The following is a 17,972-nucleotide window of genomic DNA, read 5'->3' as shown; positions in this document are numbered from 1 at the left end:
TATTGCATAAGGTTTTAGCTCGCCGCGCAATCGCAATCGGGCAGTGGAGATCGCCGCAGCAGGGCTGAGACTCGAAGACGATCTCGACCAACGTCATCAGTGGATTTGCGGGGAAGTGCAGGACGAGGCTGAAACCTACTTTTGCTCACTAGCCAGGAAAGTCAACACAGAGAGAAGAAGAAAGAGACGGACATTGCAACCTTGGGAATGAAGGAGGCCGAGGATCGCGTGATCCGGCGGTCATCCGGCCATTCTCATGAACCTGCTATCCAGGTCATATGCTTGGGTTCTGGAGGCGGACCGAGCGAAGACAATGTCACAGGTTTCCTAGTTCGGTCCACGGCAACAAAATGGTCTAAGAACTCCGTCATTGCTGTAGATGCAGGATCGCATCTTGCATCCATTACCCGCATTTTGGAGAAGAGCTTCCCTCTTGTCTCAAGCCCGGATCCACCAATATCCCCTCCCAAGAATGGAAGCGGCAAAGGTGATGGTCGACATGTTGAATCACCATCACCGAGAACGGCAGAGCTCGCACTTTCTGATGACGAGTCTGGCGGGGACACACCAATCTCCGAAAGAGAAGTCCCGCTCACCTATACGACGCTGAAGACGGGCGCCTTTGCTGGCTTGCCCTTTCCATATGCGAGCGCAAGGGCGAATGCACTGCATGTTGTTAGAGAGTGCATATCGACCTATCTCATAACACATCCTCATCTTGATCATGTATCAGGCTTCGTGATCAATACAGCTGCGTTCCACAACACGTCGAGACCAAAACGCCTAGCAGCGCTGCCCTTTACAGTCAATGCGATTAAGACGCATCTGTTCAACAACATCATATGGCCAAATCTTACAGATGAGGATGGTGGTGTCGGGCTAGTAACCTTTCAACGACTTGCTGAGGGGGGGAATATTGCTCTCGGCGAAGGTAGTAGTCGTGGGTTCATCGAAGTCTGCGATGGTCTCGGTGTCAAGGGCTACAAAGTTAGTCATGGCCATTGTATGGGCGGCTCAGGCCACATCCACCGTGGCTCCAATGCTACTCTTCCAGAAACACCAACCACACAGCACACTTCAGCCACCCTTCAACCCAACTCTGGAAAAGACGGCGAAGGCCGTTCGCTGAGCTTTTCCCTCCCAACCCAAAGCGCACCTGGAACTCCCAGCTTCAACGCCTTAGATGGAGGTCGACGAGCCAGCGCCACCACAACAGCCATCCCGGCAGATCACTGCGTAATCGACTCCACCGCATACTTCATCCGCACCGAATCCACACCCACCACGCCCAAACGCGAAGTCCTCATCTTCGGTGATGTCGAGCCAGACTCTCTCTCCCTCTCCCCGCGCACAGCCGTCATCTGGGCCGAAGCGGCGCCCAAAATCGCCGCCGGTATCCTCACAGGCATCTTCATCGAAGTCAGCTACACCAACGCCCAAGCCGACGCCGTCCTCTTCGGCCACCTCACGCCCCGCCACCTCCTCGCCGAGCTCCAGCACCTCGCCGACCTCGTCCGCAATAGTCGCAAGGAAACCGAGCGTGGCCGCGAAGAAGCCCGCAAACAGCGTAAACGCAAACGCGCAAGTCAGACGCTGGGCCTGGATGGCAGCGCCGCCTCTGTTGTCGAACCTCGTCGCGTAAAGCCGTTCCATGGAAATCTTGGCAGCAACGCAGTCGCAAAGGGTATCGATAGTCCTCTTGTGGCTACCTATCCCCGCACCGACGACGAAGCAACGGACTACGCCCCCAGCGCCGATGGAACAGGTTTCAACACCCCGAACCCCGCGAACCAGGGCCTTGCACAAAGCACGCATCCCTCCGCCGCCCCTGCGGCACTGCATTTCAGCGCCATCAGCGGAGAGCATAGCCGTGCCCTCTTGACAGCGGCATTTGACTTACCGCTCAAAGGCGTCAAGATCGTTGTTATCCATGTCAAAGATACATTTTCGGATGGGCCGTTAGTCTGCAATCAGATCTTGAGGGAGTTACAGGAGGGAGAGCGCGCGTTGCAGAGTGAGGGTAAGGGATTGGGGTGTTGTTTTGAGATTAGTCGCGCGGGCGAGAGTTATTGGTTTTGAAGGGGTTGAAGGTTGAAGGGATTATTTGGGGGAGGGGGGAGCCATTAAGGTGCGGGTTGGATTTTCTTTTGGATAGACGAGCGGGTGAGATGGGATGTATTTCTATGGGTATTTCTTATGGGTTGTACACATTGGCGTTTTTGACTCGGTAAAGGGGCGGTTGTTTTGTGGGGCTTCGGCTTTTTGTTCTGCAACTTCAGCGTTCACTGGGCTGGATATCTCAAGACTGGTTTTTGCTTTTTTTTCAGTTTGTTTGTTCATGCAATCATGGCAAGATCAGGCATGGACCGTAGGCGTGGTGCCTTTTTGATCTACTCAGCCACATGGAGTCTGTTTGGAGTCTGGTTTTACCGCATTTCACAAATCTCACACATTCCCTTACCCCTACTCCTCCCCCACAGCTTCCACATAGATTAAACCCCTTACTCTCACACTCCTCCACCATCACCATCAACCCCTCCTTCTCCGCCAAAAGTAGAAGAATCACGCTCTCTCGTCGAAAACAGCCAAGAGCTGAGTACCATGTTATCTGCAAGCAAAATCCATGGGGTTGATGGTTGACAACGTTCAATTATTGGATTGGATGTTTGAAGCCCTGCAAACGTTTAGATTTTAGGACGTAGAAGTGAATACAGGCGATGAGTATGATTCTCGGGTTTCTACCTCATTACATACTGCTATGTCGCGCTGTAGTCCGTGGGGATGGGTATTTCAAAAATAAACATGTGGAGACTTGATCATGTGTCCACGAGCTTGATACTTAGGTCTAGTTCCAGCGTATCGATAGCAAGTTATAAAAGCGTCAAGAACAAATAAAAAGTCCTTCTTTTCTTACTCCTCACACACATCATCTGTGAATCAAACTGTGGGCAGCGTGCTAGATGTCCCAAGGGCTCAAGAAAATTGATAATCGATATGATCAGTGGAACAGGGTTCTGCTCCATGTGCTGAGAAGGCCGGATCAGAATCGGAGAAAAAATAACGATGCGAGGTTGAAAGAGATGGTGGAGAGTGGAAGTGAGCAACGGGGATGTGTACGTGGCTGGGAGACTCAGGCCTGGTGCTTTAAAGGCAAAGACGAAAATCACATATTCCATGTCTGCCGTTCAATTGGTTCTGCGACATGGGCGAAATTCAATAAATGTTTGCATGAGCTTGGGAATGGATATAAGTTATATACGTACCATATCCATATCAGTAACAACATCGCATACGGTTGCAAAATTGAAACATACGGATGACCCCTCGATGTGGTGAGGAAGAGAAGCTCTGATTAGAGTATGAATACTCCCAGTATCACCCTCGAGTTCATTTTCCCTGGTCACACTGGTATCTCGTGAAACCTTTGCAGTCTGGCGATATGAGATTTTCCCTGTTGCCAAAAAAGTCACAGGACAATTTACCCATGGAGTTCTGCTCGTTTCCTGGGGGATTGCAGCGTGATGTGCCAGTTGCAGTGTCATGAGATTACGACTCTACATTCTGAGACGCAGAGTTTAAGAAACGATACGGATGTGAATGATCATGTCCTCAGTGTTACCAAAATAGCCGGACCCAAAAACGATGTGTGAGACGGTTCTGCACACGATATCATACATCAAACCGATCTTCTCATTCGTGTATGGGATATCAGTATATAGATTATCCATGATTTCCCGCTTTTCATACTCATCGTCGTACTTGGACAGCTCATGTGGGAAACTCCCTTTACTGGCCAAATTTTTTTGGGCATTCTCTCAATGGCTTGCTGTGCTTCTGTGTCACAAATATAATAGGAGATCAAACCATGTGTTTTGTTTCTCTTAGAATAGCTGCATTGCAATTGTGCTTTCTCGAGGCATATGATGAGGTATCTATGATTCCGTTCGTGGACTGTACGTGGTATAAATCGTGTTCATTTCCTCCAGACCTCCTCGCATTCCTCACAGTTCACTGATACTATGGCTCTTGTTGAAAATGACGGTGCAAAGACGCTATGGACTGGCTGTGGTTCTGCTGTTTGAAACGAGACCTGAAAATTACCCATGTGAATCGACTGGTCTGCTCACGTAAGCTTATTTCAGATTCCTGAGCTCGTGTGGTTATTTCAATGGGCTGCAATGAGCGAGATTTCAGTATGTGGCTATGGATCTTGCCGTCTTCGAATGGAATATTCGCTCCTCTCATGTCTGTGAGACATTCAGCGATTAAGCATCGCATGTGAGTTGTTCTCGTATGCGTTGCGTTGCGAAAGAACAATTACAATTCAACTGATGAACTCTGTTGTTGTGTGAGAATAATATAACGATGCTTAACTCACAACGTTATCAGTGCAGTCTTTGGTATGGCACTTGGAATTTTTGCTCTGCGTCTTGTACATATTGGATGAAATACACATGTCTGAAACTCTGAACGCAGCCCACCTTCATTGGCACATGTCCACTATTCCAGCCCCTTTGCGTTGAAAAAAAGGTCACTAAGATTGATATTTACATCACACCGAACCCTTCTAACAACAGATCTAGTCGTAGCTCTGTAAGCCACCCACATATTCACAAAAACACAGTGCCCCACACCCTACCCATAAAACAAGCAACGTTAAAAAAAATCATACCCACTTAAGGCTACAATCAAAACTCGCAATACAAACTACAACCCACACATTTCCTTGCAAAGCAAAGCAGGGTTTTCGGTTGGATTTAAATACACGACCATTCGAAGGACGGTCTGGAAGTTCTTTCACTCCTACAGATATCGGAACAGATGAATAGCTCTTGACCTCTCGACCAACTGTTGGTTGTCGTGCTTTATGGGGGTTGGGTAAGTATAGGGGATTTTCAGGCGGGTGGGGTGGGGTGGTGGTTGTGCGGACCTGGGTGGGTGAGGTTGTGTGGCGCGACGGCGTTTGTACACTGCGAGTAGGGATTTTGTTCGCTGGGCGCGTGTGCTGAGGTAGGGTATGGGGAGAGATCGTGGATTTGAGTCCGAGTTGGGAGTGTGTAGATGTCGGTTTAGTTGCAATGGGGCTTGTAGGGTCGGGATTGAGGGTAGGTATTGGATGTGTTGAACAAGGGTGATATATCTGAAGGATCCGTTCGCCTACAAACCTACTACACTCTCTCCACATATCCCAGAGCTTACACTACAGAAACCAAACCAAGCACATGTAACGCACCAGCATAGAGATGTAAAGTCCACGTATTATGGTATGTAACCCCAGCATCATCTCATTCCGTTCACCTACTTCGCACACTCTTTGCAGTTTCCAGTAACTGTAGCCACCACTACCCACCAGTCCAATACCTCTCTACTACCCTACCCAGTAACCCTCACACCATCACCTCCCCCCTCCCAAGCACCCCCACCTCCAACCCTCTTCCTCGCAACCCCAAACCCCCCACCATCCACCCTCACCCCCTCCAACACCGCCACCACATCTCGCACCCCTCGCAACCCCCCAGCTCCCTCCCCCACCCCCTCACTTCGCACAAGATCCACATCCACCTCCATACACTTGACATACCATCTCTGGCGCCCCCTCGCCCCCTTAACCCGCACCCAAACCTCGGGACAATTCCCCTCTCCAACGCCGCGCCGCTCATCTTCCAACTCATCACTGCAGGCCAACCACGCCTTGTCTTTTAAACAAGCAGCCCATGCCAACCCCAGACTCGTGAACACAGCAATGCAAAAGAGGCGCTGGGGCGTCTCGTGCAGGGCGAGGAAGATCTGTCTTGGGTTTTCGCCCGCAGGGCGCTGACCACGCTGTGTAGCGCTGGGATTTGAATCTGCGGGCGCAGCGCCCGGGTGCGGGATATCCAGGCGCACTATACTGGTACTGATTTTTTGCAGCGCCGACGGGTCTGGGAAAGGGGCGGTGGGACCTTGGGTTTGCACTTGATGCGAGGTTAGTTTGATTCGCCCGGTTGCAGTTAGATACTCGCTGCCGTCTAGGACGCCCTCTTTGCTAAATGCGTATGCGCCGTGTGTGAGTGCCCCGGTCGTGGCGCGGTTGAGGGTGGAGTATGCGCCTAGGATTGCTGGTTTGCGGAAGGAGGAGGGGGGTGGTGGTGGTGGTGGTGGTGATGGTTGTGAGGGCTGTGATGCCAATGGTGGTGTTGATGACCCAACATAATCCTCATACTCTAGCAAAAAAATGCTCTGCTCTTCTTGCCCTTTCCCTTGCCATTCACGCTGGCCCCGGACCCGCATATCCTGACGCAAGAGCGCACATGTCGGTGCGCTGTGGCTCTTTTGCAGCCGTTTGCGTGGCCGGGTGTGGGGAGTGTGTAGGGTGGCTAGGGTAGGGGGTTTGTGTAGTTTACGAAGTGGTTTGGGGGAGGACATTGTTATTGGCTTGTTTCTGCTTTGAATTGAACTTGTAGCATAGGGCGTGGAGGAGTGGGGGAGTGGATGGGAGTTTTTCTTTGGCGTTGAGAGTGGGTGTGTGATGGGGATGGGGAGGTGTTGATGTGGTGGTGGTGATGTGCCGTCTTACCCGGACATAGGTACCGGGTACCATACCGGTAGGTACCTTTACATACATAACAACCATACATACCTACCATGCGGTATCCCAGCCTTGCACATACCCACACTATAAACACAACCCCCAACCCACCACAGCCACCCACTAGCGGAAACCTAACAACAACCGCACCACCCAAGATATCCTCTACAATTACATCAGGCCTCCCTTCCCCACGAACCCAACGTTTCAAGCTTCTAATCCTGTCAGACGTTGTACTCGGGGTAGATAGCGGCAGATGGGCATTGGTAGAAGCTGCGTCATCAGATTGCGCCTCCGCCACCACGCTTAGCTAGCGTAAGCGGAGCGAGGCGTAGAGGATGTTTGGCGTGGGGGGTGGGATGTATTGTGGGGTAGAGAAGAGGATGGAGAGGAGGGGTTGGAACAGGATTGGGAGTTGGGGAGATGTGGTGATATGGATGTGGAATGATATCCCGATTCAGGGGTTCCTTCGTGAATGTACCGTAGCTGGTCATTGCTATATTGTATGAGTATACTGACTGTCAACACTAGCATGACTGCAAGCTCTACATTAATCCCCCCTGGAATTCCCAGCCTTTAAACCCTCCCACTCCTCCCAAAACATGGACATGGACAAGTACAAGGACAAGTACCTAACCTAACCCCCCCGCTTCCAAGCCACCTGCACAAACTCCTCCACATCCTGCCAGAGCACCTCTGGCCTCTCCAACGCAGCAAAATGCCCACCCTTATCATACGCCTTGAAAAAGACCATGTTCCCCGTCTTCTCCGCCCACGCCCGCGGCACCGGCGCAAGCTCAAACGGAAAATAACTGTATCCGACCGGCTTTTGGACGAATTTCGTCTCCTTGGTCTCGCGGTAGGTGTAGATGCTCGTGGGATAGCAGCCGGTCAGCCAGTACAGGGTGACATGTGCGAGGATGGTCGTGAGCGGGGGCGTAGTACTGGGATCGCTCCAGGCGAGGAATTTCTCGCCGATCCAGGCTAGGTGGGCCAAGGGGGAGGAAGAGAGTACGAGACCGATGGTGGAGGGCTTGGTGCCGTGTTCGAAAGCGTAGGCGCTGTTGAGGGTTCGAAAGTCGGTCATGCGTTGGACGCCGTGCTTTTCTTGCTCGGTGAGGGTGTCGGTGTCCGAGGCCTTTAAGGTTATGTCTCGCATGTACATGAAGTTGAGGTGCATGCCTTTGCATTCGGGGTATGTGGCGGCGAGTTCGCGGGCAACAAAGGAGCCAATGTCGCCGCCCTGGGCGAGGTAGCCGCTGGTGCTGAAACCCAGGCTGAGGAGCATCTTGTGCATGATGCGGGATGTGTCGGCCGTGTTCCAGTCTCGATCAAGGGGAGGGTCGGATGAGAGGGCATATCCGGGAAGAGATGGGGCGATGATGTGGTAGGGGAGGGTCTCTGGCGTGTACTTTTTGCGGACGAGATCCATCAGTGGGATGAATTCGAGAAAAGAGCCTGGCCAACCATGGAAGAAGGCGATGGGGATCGCTTTGGGATTAGAAGAAAATAGCGCGGCAAAATGAACATTGAACACGCCGCCATCATCGTCAGTAATCTTGGTTTTGAAATTGGGCAAGGAGTTGATATGCTCCTCTTCTTTGCGCCTGGTTCCACATTAGCAACCCTCTTCTCCATTCAAACCAGTCATCCTCATAAACAAATCACACAGCATAGTTGCTGCAACAAAATCTCCTGAAAACAGGTAAACACTTACCAGTCAAACTCCTCCTCCCACACCTTCTTCGCATCAGCAATCCACCTCCGACTAACCCCAAACCTCCCATGACTCCCATCATCCTGCAAATTCTCATACGTCTCCTTGGCCACCGGACTCAATCTCAACAGCGTCTTCATATCCTGCAACTTCTGCTCGTCAACATGCAGTTCAAATGGCGTCGGCTGCTGTGTCGCGCCCTCTGGGACTTTGCTAAACGGCTTCTGTGACGTCATGGTGGTGGTTGTTATAAGTTGCGATTTGTGTTATTGCACACCAATACTAGGGAAAAGTTGAGAACCCAAGTCTGCCTTTATACACCCCTCTTCTTGCGGAAAAGTGGCAACCCTGTGATGGCACATCGGGGCTTATAAATCGTCCACGTACCAAGAGGGGTCCACTGGATGTACGTTGAGCTAATGCACACAAGGCGACAAGTTGTTGCCAACTAACAGGTTATTGCCAACTTGGGTAGCGATCTGCGCTCGTAAGACGGCTTCTCCTCTTGCTTTAATTGCTTGATTTTTGCCTTGACATCACCGGCTACATATGCGCTTGGCTTAGCAATGCATGCATGTGTCTAGGTATCAGCAGGAGAAAGTTACGGGGATGAGGTTGCCTGGGACCGTGGCTATACCGTACCCAAGGTAAACTCGTGCCACGAAACCATCGACAAACATGCAGATTTCTCCAGCCAACTGGAAGCTCTCTGCATGAAAAATTTGCCGTTGGTGTTTATCTTTGATTTCATCAGTAAAGACACCATCCAGGCACAAGAGTCCTGCGAGTCCTGGCACCAAGATCAGCTACGAAACGACAGATTTCACAGATTGCTACGCCCTCCTCCCAGGAACAGAATACCGTATGACAACCAAAGCGCCTTAATAAAAAAAAAAGACAAAAAGTTTGCGAAATAAACATTACTGCCTTTTGCAAGCAAACCTCGCTAGGAAATATCAACTTGGGTATCAAAAAGGAAAAAAAACAAGACAAACATGCCTACATTACCCATTACCTTGCACACCTGCGACAACTAGCAAGAGTCTCTCGCCTTACATACTTTCAATCAAAACTCATCACTTGTACATACTCATACCACATGGTGAGCCTGCGTGACCATCCAAGTGCGGAAAGCTTTTGCCTTGCGACCCGTACCGACGCCAGCCTGGGCATCCAAGTGACTGGCGGCCGAAAATGCCTCGACCACATGCAGCGCGCTGACTTCGTCCTTGCTATCAAAAGGTATCATGTCGAGAAAGTGGCGTAATGTAATCGAGCCGAGCTTGACCTGCAATTGTGCAACGTAGTCAATGCTGGAGGTGTCTGGCGTGACCCTGGGGACTAGCTCCCATCCTTCTGTCCTGGTCGAACTGGATCGCGCGAGCATTTGCTCGTTATGTGCCAGGGATATGAACCCTTTGGCTACGGCTTCTTTCGTTGTCGTATGCGTCGAGCTCACTTCTAGGGCCTCTAAGAAGTCGTCAAGGGATGTGACGCCAATGAAGGTGTGTCGGTGCTTGTACTCCAGCTCTCGCTCTTCATGCGTGAGCGGCCGCGATATTTTATGGGCGGTTACAACCGCACGGTGGGGCGATCCGTTCCAAGTGCTCTGGTTGGGGTGCTCGACAGTCTCGGCTCGTCGTATGGGCGTATTGATTGGAATCTTCAATGAGATCTTGCGCCGATGTCTTTGTCTTGCACCAGTTTGGATGTTTGAATCGTGTGTGGTGTTTGCCTTGAGTTGTAATAAGCCATCATTTGTTCGAGCTCTTGCGCGCAATGGAGTTGGTGTCCGCGCAGGGATCAATGATTCGGTCGACAATTTGCGCTGATGCCGTGCCCAACGTCTTCGCACAGGCGTGGGAGTATGGTTTTCTTCCCTCTCGAATTGTGCCGCTTCAGCAAAAACGACCTGATCATACGTGGCTCCATTGGGGTGCGCATGATCCCAAGGGCTGCAACTAGTCTTGACTTGGCTACGTGGTGGACTGGCATTGCTTTCGCACAGTGTCGTATCTGACGTCGGCGACGCTGACTTGCCAAATGTCGGGGCTTGACCCACCCCAATATCGGCTCTGTTTGGCTTGCGACTTCTAGCATGATCTTCGTTACTGTCACCGTCGTCTTCCATTGCTGGCAAGCAACTGCAACAATGATCCGGAGTTGTCTCCTGTGCACATTCATGGTCGGTCCTGGCCATCCATTCCTGTGCCCCTCCCTGCGTATCAGACAACTCATCACCTTCCCAGTCGTCCAGCCTCTGAGGCGATGAAAGCTGTGCAATTTGCTTATCCTGTAAAGCTCGCTCAGGATCTTTCCGCATTACTGCAAATAGGGGGCTGTTCCTGCGATCGGGGTCAAGTCCAAGTCTCCACATGTTGGGCCTCCTGTGCTGCTCTGCTGGTATCGGAATCAGCTCTTGATTTCGTAGATTGTCTGAATGAGAGCATGCCATGCCTACCTGTAGCTGTGCGGGCGCTGTGAGCCGCGTCCTTCAGCTGCCTTTCAGGGCTGTGGCCCTCCTCGATGTCTAGAACTCTCCTTGAACGAACACGTTTGACTTTCTGATGGATTTGGGCTGGCTTGATCGGATCCAGATCTCGGGGCAATGTGTCGTCGACTGTGAAGCTTGTTGGGCAGGCGCGCTGACTGCTGTTGCGATGGCGCCGGGTCGTAGGGTCTCGATCAAGTTGCATGCGCCGCCTGAGAAATTCGTTTGCAATTGTGCAGCTCGCGACAGTTGATGGTTTCATGGGCTCCAAAAGCACCTTTGGGTTGTAAAGAGAGGTTGGACCCGGTTGTGTGCAGTGGTTGTCCGGTGTTTGTTGTGATGACGCGGAGACAGTGTGGGTGTGGCCCACATAGCAACGAACGGATCGATCTTCCGCTTCCACCAACGCGAGAACTATCAGACGATCAATATGTAACAACAAAAGTCGGTATGCGTAATGCAGCTGTATGACGAGCCACATCAGCCCAAGAGCATTTGCATGTCAAGCCGGCGGCCTAGGGACAGCACATGGGGCAAAGGTGTTCGAGTTTGTACCTATCGTGCACTCAGCACGTAATAGACAAATTAACAATACGAGGCGGCTGGGAGTGGCATGTAGGCGGAGAGGACATTTGGGAAGTGGGCGGGACGATATTGCCCGGGTCTGGAATGTGGGCGTGATCCACCCCACGTGGTGACTGGGAAGGCACGAAGCTGTGTAACGACAACAACAAAACCAGTGACAACAAAATGTGAACAGTATGGGCGGGCGGGGGAACTTCACGTGGATCGTGGATGATGGTCCAATTAGACCTGAGAGAGAGAGAGAGAGAGAGAGAGAGAGAGAGAGAGAGAGAGTGTGTGTGTGTGTGTGTGATGTGATAGTTGGGATACTCTGGCTGACTGAGTAGACAAAGTCAGGATCTTCATCACAGTCGGGATGTGGTCCAAAGACATCATCCACCTCTTGCCTTACCTCGGCCCCTTGCTACTTGGACGCTATGCGGAACAAACTGGAGTGCAGACATGCCTGATGTGAGGGTATCCATTGGGTCTTTGGGAGTGGACGCAGTGACAGGGACTGGTTGCAGTGGTTGGGTGGTGGTGGGAGTAACGCCTCCACGCCCACGCCCACGCCCACGCCCACGCCCACGCCCACGACCTGCGCCAAAACCATGACTGAAGCCTCCTCGACCACGAAGCTTCGTAGGATACCGTCTTGATTCGGCATCTTGCATTTCCACTTCTTCCATGTTCTCCTGGATCGGTTGCCCTTGCTCATCCTCTTTTGTGACATCCATGCTGTCAGCCGTTACACTTGCGTTGGACTCGCCTCTTGGTCGTCCCGCTTCGGTGGTAGCACCGTGGACTGATGACATGGTACTGCTGCGCCGCCTATGGGGAGACACAAGCATACTCGTTCTGCGATCAATCCCATCTTTGATGATGATGAAGTTGTAGTTCTTGGGGAACTGATGTTTGTCTATGCAATGCAGACGCCGCTTTTGCGGGGTGCTACAGAGGCGGTCGCAGTCTGGGACGAGGCAGGCATACTGTGAGGATTAGCCTCGAGGTTGAATGAGGGAACGTCCACGTACTCATGTACCCATGTACCACTCTTGCGTCTACCGTACCTAGCCTTGGACAGATTGCAGGGCCTGGTGGACATGGACCTCACGTGCACACGGGGAGTAGTGGGGACAAGATGGGAAGAAGGGAGTAGTGGGGACAAGGTGGGAAGAAGATCAGGAGACCTACCGTCTGCTCGCCCCTTTCTCGCTTGGTTGCGTTGATGGGGTCATGATACTCGGCAATGTGCAAGTGCAGGAAATGCTCATCTGGAAAATTCCTCTGGCATTCAGAGCACCTGTTCAAGTGGGCCTTGCGGTAGTGAACGTCATAGTCTTCAAAGGTGGAGAAATCAAGGGGCTCATGAGGAGGCAACGAGCACTTCATGACGGCGGGCTGGTGAGAGAGAGCAGAGTGTGCATCTAGGTGGGCAATTTTTATGTCGACGGATTGCTCGCGAGAATACGGTGTGCTAGTGTCGTCTGAGGATGACAACGAATCGCTGCGTGAGCGCTTGAATCCCATGATGTGCTGGCTTGACTGGGTGTGCTAGGTGTGACTGGTGGCGTAGTATGAAGAAGAGAAAAGGAGAGTACCTTTGACCAGCCAGCGACGTGGTGTAGTGTAGTGTAGGGTGGTGTGGTGTGGTGGTTGGTGTCTTGAACGGCTTGTCTCGCGGCTGCAGGCTGAATGAAATCTTTCCAATGTCTCTGGAGTTGGGATGACAGCACACAAGGAAGGACAACAACAAGACCAATAATGTGAATAACAAGAACAACGGTGCGTTGTGGATGGATTAAAAAAAACCCCCGCAACAGAGATGAGGGGGAGGGGATGGGTCTTATGGTGTGAGGTGTCTGATTGATAGCTAATGGGTAGGTACGAAACAATAGGGTACTGTACCTAGTGAGTAGGTACATAACCTACCATAAGTTGGCTGAGGTGGGGAAGCGGGCAGCTTGTTCCGACGGGATACTGCCCACGCCCAAAGCCCCGTTCGCCCCCCAGAATATTCGCCAGTCACCTTCTCTCTCTCTCTCTCTCTCTCTCTCTCTCTCCCTCTCTCTCTACTACTACTACTCTCTCTCTGGGCACCCACCATTTCTGGCCAAGCCTGACGGACGAACAACCCCGACCTTTCCTTACCGGTACCCGTACATTATCACACCCGCCCACCATCCTCACTCTCTGGCGCTGCCGCCTCACCACTCACCACTCACCACTCACCATCACCATCACCATCACCATCACCATCACCATCACCATCACCATCACCATCACCATCACCATCAACATTCAACATCAACACCATCGCCACCACGACTACCACCACCACCTGCGTCTTAGGCGCTGTTGGCTCGCTAAGACAAGATCCTCCTGCACCGCCCCCTCTCTCCCCCGTGCGCCCTGCTTGTCCTTCTCTCAGGGCACAGAATCACTTCCTCCATGGAGCACGCCAGCCACAACGCTCGCCGCCTGCTCCGTGCCTTCGTCTGACCTGCCCGCCGACCGTGGGGTCACACATGAACGTCGCCGGCCTGCACACTTGATAAGAGGCATGGCCGCCAACACCGAACAACTAGACAGGTGCGCTGACCTACGCTGACAATTGCCATGGTGGCTGTGAACAACGACAGTATGCTGATGCTTCTCAGGCGGGCGAAGAAGATTGAGCAGGAACTCTCCAAGCGCGCCGAGCATGGCTCATCCGCCGCTGAGCTGGCCCTCGTGCTGCAAGAGTAGGGCACATCCAACCGGATACACATAGGGCGCAATGAATTAACATCGTGACAGATATCGCGTCGCCTGCGAAAGCCTCATCTTCGCCAACTTCGAACACGCCACGGCCCATGAGGTCGAGCTGAAATTGTGGACCGCGCATCTGAAGGTCAACACCATCTTCAGACAGGAGCATAGGCTTGTGCGTCATCTCTACGACCGCCATGGAGGCGCCATAGGCTAACGCACTCACAGCTCAAGCGCTCAAAGGACCATGCAAAGGACCATGGAGAGGACCATGTAGTGGAGATTCGAAAGTTTCAGAAGCACTACATGCACTTCATCAAGGCTAGCCAGCGCTTCTACCGCCAGTATATACTGAACCTCGACACTCAATTTGACGGTATTCCCGAACTGCGCAAGATCGCCCAGAAATGGAAGGATGATGGTAAGATTTTCCATGTTTTCTTTTTACCACTTGAGCCTCGCTGATACCGTTCTAGCCTCCAAAACGGCCTTGCGCCAACGTATACCCGTCCATCTCAAGACTCAAGTCCATCTATCCTGCCACCAAACTCTGATCCAGCTCGGCGACTTGTCCCGCTACCGCGAAACCGAACTCGTCGACAAGGACAAAGAGCGCAACTGGGGCCCAGCCAAAGGTTACTATGGTCTGGCTGCCGAGATCTACCCCGACTCTGGACACGCGCAGAACCAGCTGGCCGTCATCTCGCGTGAGGATGGTGACCACTTCCGCTCCGTATACCACCTATATCGCTCGCTCGGTAGCAAATTACCGTATCCTCAGGCCAAGGCAAACCTCGAGCTTGAATTCAAGCGAGTGATTGCAGCTTGGGACAAGGGCCAATTGATCAGCAATCACAAGGCCGGTGACGGCAGTCCTGCTGGGCGTGCCCTTATTGCCTGGTTCATCCGATTGCATAGCAAGATCTACAAAGGCGAGGAGTTCGCCGCACATGACGAGCTGGAGGGTGAAGTACTCAGTCATCTAGCCATTGAGCTCAAGGAGCGTCCTTTGGACTCTATCCTGACCAAGATTATCCTGATCAACTTTGCCTCGGAGTACTTTGCCACTGTGCAGATGCAGGGTATGTGCGCCTCATCTTGCTCATGGTCTATGCTAACACAGACAGCAACCAACCCACCGCCAAATATTATGCGCACATATTTCTTCTACCTGCGTTTGAACGTGAAAACATTCTTCATCCTCCTCCAGGTCCTCCAGCCAGAACTTGATCGTCTTTCGGAGGGCGACGACGTCAGACAGCACGGCGAACGCGTCACCCACCTGTCGGACAAGATCACCGCCGTAGCCCGCCGTATACTTCCTGGACTTCGACTCTACAGTACCTGGTTCTCGCGATACTGGCAGGTTCTTAACGCGAACATTGCCGACACCCTGACGACCGTTGATGTGCAGGAGCTTTGGAAGGCATATGCCGCTACCCTGACGCTTCTTGCCTCGAGCTTCCCCGTCGAGGAGCTTCCTCAAGAGAGCTATATGCTCGAGGAAGATACTGAGACCATAGGCTTCCAGCCCCTGATATCGCCAGATACGATGAAGCTGTGGTATGATGGTGGAGTGATGAAGCAGAAATGGACAGACCTTGAGCGCAACCACCCCAACGTGGAAATGCTGATGCGCGTCAAGGATCTGCTTATTGATGGTTTGCTCTTGACTCAAAATGCAGAAGCGCCTCTCGATTTGGACGGATCTCGATTCATATACCGCGAGAATGGACTGCCATCTGAGCTGCTCGCGAGCCCAAACAACCGCACGGATGGGTCACCCGTGCTCCCAGTGGAGGTCGCAGATCTCCCCTTGTTCGCACCGGAAATGCCTATTTCCGAAGACCAAAAGTCGCACAGCGTGGCTGCCGGTTCCGAGTCGGCGTCGACTACTATCGCCAAAGATAACGCCATGCATCGTATGGTGGATGACCTTGTCGGAATTGATGATGGTTTGGACCCACTCCCAGAGGAAGACGAGAATTTGCCGCCCACCCCGCCAGAGCAGACGTTTGAGGATACAGCCATCGTGAATGACACCACGTATGCGCCAGCCGCCTTGTCGATCAGTGACTTGGTCAACTCCGTCAAGAATTACAAACCTCTGTCTCCGAATCCCACCTCTGCGATGCTTTCCACGCCGATGGGGCGCAGTGGATCTACATCGTCTGTTCGACAACCAGCCATTCTACCTTCGTTGCCTGACGGGCATTACAACACCGACTCCATATGGAAATTGCAGCCCTTGAATACGTCTGGTCCTTCGTCTCCGGGCGGCCTGAACCCGAACTGCGCCAGCAGTACTCATGACAGGTCGCATGTTGCTGGTCCAAGCAATAGCATGTCTGGCCACGTCCGCGGTAGTTCAGCAAACTCGCTCCTTGGCATGGAGGCTACCACGCCCACTCAGGGCAGAGCACCACGACTCATGGCTGGAAGTCTGGGTGGCGCAGCTTGGGGTAATCCAAGTGGGAGTCCGTCGAATTGGGGATCGTCGCTTTCCAACGGATACAACGGCAATCAGCAGTATGGTTATGCAAATGGACCCAACATGGCCAGCCCATCGCTCTTCAATTCGTACCAGGACAACGCGCACAGCTCCTGGGGGCGCACCCCACCCAACGGCCAGGGCGGTTGAGCAAGAGTACCGCAGCCGTAATAAGCTGCCTGCTACCCATCTCTTACCACTTTTCCCACCGTCACCCAGTATCCGCGCGCACATTTGAGCCTAGTCGCGCTTCCCATGCTTTGTCACTCACCCTCCTGCAGTGCAAGCTATCCTCACTAGATTCCCGACATGGGCATGAAATCCACCCGTCTTCTGGATGCTATGAAGAACGCGGTTCCCCGGCCGACTCGCTCACCGGGCTCTACACTCTTACACGAACGCTCCTTGTAACATGCATCAGGCTTTTTCTCTCTCATCCCCACACACGCCGCCTTCGCGACAGGAAACCCAGCAGTGTGCGGATTGTGCAGTACGGGCCCGGTTTGCGATACATGGCCCCTCTCTCACACACTTGCTGTTTTTGCCGTGGTATGCAGACTGTGGTGGATGGGAACGGGCTCGGCTATGTCCTATCCCATCTGTTTGCTTGTTTTTTGCCTTTTTGTGTTTTGGACAGTTCTACACGGCTGCTCATCATCTTGTCGATCATTTATTTGCCTTTTTTTCTTCTCCGGCTGGTGGAGGTAAGGCCCTAACTGTCTGGCGATGCAGGGGGTTGGGCTTTATCTGGGGTTGTGTGCAGACTTGGTGGGGCTTGGCAGCTACTACTACTACTACTACTACTACTACTACTAGTAGTCATTTTTGGGGGATGAAATCGAAATGTTTTGTGGATGTGGGATTGTGTGGTGTTTGATGTCTGTGATGTTTGCCTGTTTTCAAGCTTGTCATCTGGTGTGCAAGCCGGTTCATGGCGAGCAAGCAGGATTCTTTGTGGAATCTCTGTGTTCTGTAGCAAGCAGGCACTGCTTCATCAAGGTGGGTTTGTCAAGGTGGGTTAGGTGCTATGGAGCCTAATGGGTATTTTAACAGAGAGTTAGTTTTGATGTCCGAGTCAGTGGTGAATGATGATCTCTAACGCTGTCTTGTGACTATCGACAACCCCTAAAGCTTAGTTGTTACCCATCATTCATCCTGCCAGTGGTCCAAGTCTGCAACATTGCCGTGCATTTGTTGGCCTCGTCTGTGTACCGGTACATGGCGATGTATATTTTTACGATTGATTACTTCGGGTGATTGGCATGAGTGTCGTGAGAGATTGTAGGGAGCATCCACCTCTGCTTCACCCTGACAAACCAGAGTTCCTCGGGCAAATGTCATGGGACGGTACTTTGGTACTACTTGACGCCTCACGAAAACCAACTTCCAG

At 52.3% G+C, this 17,972-nt stretch overlaps 7 protein-coding genes across 7 annotated transcripts; 2 read left to right on the top strand and 5 right to left on the bottom strand.

Moving 5' to 3' along the window:
* Positions 1-207: 207 nt before the first annotated feature.
* Positions 208-2,079, top strand: IAQ61_005191 (uncharacterized protein; the record flags this gene model as incomplete). Its single annotated transcript, XM_003842985.2, has 1 exon — positions 208-2,079. The coding sequence occupies one exon, from the start codon at positions 208-210 to the stop codon at positions 2,077-2,079; it is 1,872 nt and encodes a 623-aa protein (XP_003843033.2).
* A 3,294-nt stretch (positions 2,080-5,373) lies between these two features.
* Positions 5,374-6,405, bottom strand: IAQ61_005190 (uncharacterized protein; the record flags this gene model as incomplete). Its single annotated transcript, XM_003842986.2, has 1 exon — positions 5,374-6,405. The coding sequence occupies one exon, from the start codon at positions 6,403-6,405 to the stop codon at positions 5,374-5,376; it is 1,032 nt and encodes a 343-aa protein (XP_003843034.2).
* Positions 6,406-7,170: 765 nt separating this feature from the next.
* IAQ61_005189 (uncharacterized protein) lies at positions 7,171-8,657 on the bottom strand. The gene is made up of 2 exons (XM_003842987.2): positions 8,286-8,657; positions 7,171-8,175 (listed from the first exon to the last, which is right to left on the bottom strand). The coding sequence occupies exons 1-2, from the start codon at positions 8,519-8,521 to the stop codon at positions 7,206-7,208; spliced, it is 1,206 nt and encodes a 401-aa protein (XP_003843035.1). The 5' UTR covers positions 8,522-8,657; the 3' UTR covers positions 7,171-7,205.
* A 443-nt stretch (positions 8,658-9,100) lies between these two features.
* On the bottom strand, positions 9,101-11,257 carry IAQ61_005188 (uncharacterized protein; the record flags this gene model as incomplete). The annotated part of the gene is made up of 2 exons (XM_066096695.1): positions 9,101-10,682; positions 10,747-11,257. The coding sequence occupies 2 exons, from the start codon at positions 11,255-11,257 to the stop codon at positions 9,376-9,378; spliced, it is 1,818 nt and encodes a 605-aa protein (XP_065953390.1). The 3' UTR covers positions 9,101-9,375.
* Positions 11,258-11,732: 475 nt separating this feature from the next.
* IAQ61_005187 (uncharacterized protein) lies at positions 11,733-12,155 on the bottom strand (the record flags this gene model as incomplete). The annotated part of the gene is made up of 1 exon (XM_066096694.1): positions 11,733-12,155. The coding sequence occupies one exon, from the start codon at positions 12,153-12,155 to the stop codon at positions 11,733-11,735; it is 423 nt and encodes a 140-aa protein (XP_065953389.1).
* Positions 12,156-12,450: 295 nt separating this feature from the next.
* Positions 12,451-12,870, bottom strand: IAQ61_005186 (uncharacterized protein; the record flags this gene model as incomplete). Its single annotated transcript, XM_003842989.2, has 1 exon — positions 12,451-12,870. One exon carries the CDS (start codon positions 12,868-12,870, stop codon positions 12,451-12,453), a length of 420 nt encoding a protein of 139 aa, XP_003843037.2.
* Positions 12,871-13,384: 514 nt separating this feature from the next.
* IAQ61_005185 (uncharacterized protein) lies at positions 13,385-16,732 on the top strand (the record flags this gene model as incomplete). Its single annotated transcript, XM_003842990.2, has 6 exons — positions 13,385-13,932; positions 14,001-14,084; positions 14,140-14,266; positions 14,320-14,512; positions 14,568-15,173; positions 15,219-16,732. Coding segments are annotated over 6 exons (3,072 nt in total), but the record flags the coding sequence as incomplete, so codon positions are not given.
* Positions 16,733-17,972: the final 1,240 nt, after the last annotated feature.

The sequence above is a fragment of the Plenodomus lingam genome, assembly GCF_022343315.1.
Source record: "Plenodomus lingam strain CAN1 chromosome Unknown contig_21, whole genome shotgun sequence".
Lineage (NCBI taxonomy): Eukaryota > Fungi > Ascomycota > Dothideomycetes > Pleosporales > Leptosphaeriaceae > Plenodomus > Plenodomus lingam.
Note: the sequence above shows the minus strand (reverse complement) of the source record. Positions and strands in the feature narration are given on the sequence as shown.

Coding starts and splice junctions, on each gene's coding strand:
- IAQ61_005189 (XM_003842987.2), bottom strand. CDS start 8,521: ATGACGTCACAGAAGCCGTTTAGCAAAGTCCCAGAGGGCGCGACACAG. Junction 8,176..8,285: donor TGGGAGGAGGAGTTTGACTG/GTAAGTGTTTAC, acceptor ATGTGGAACCAG/GCGCAAAGAAGAGGAGCATA.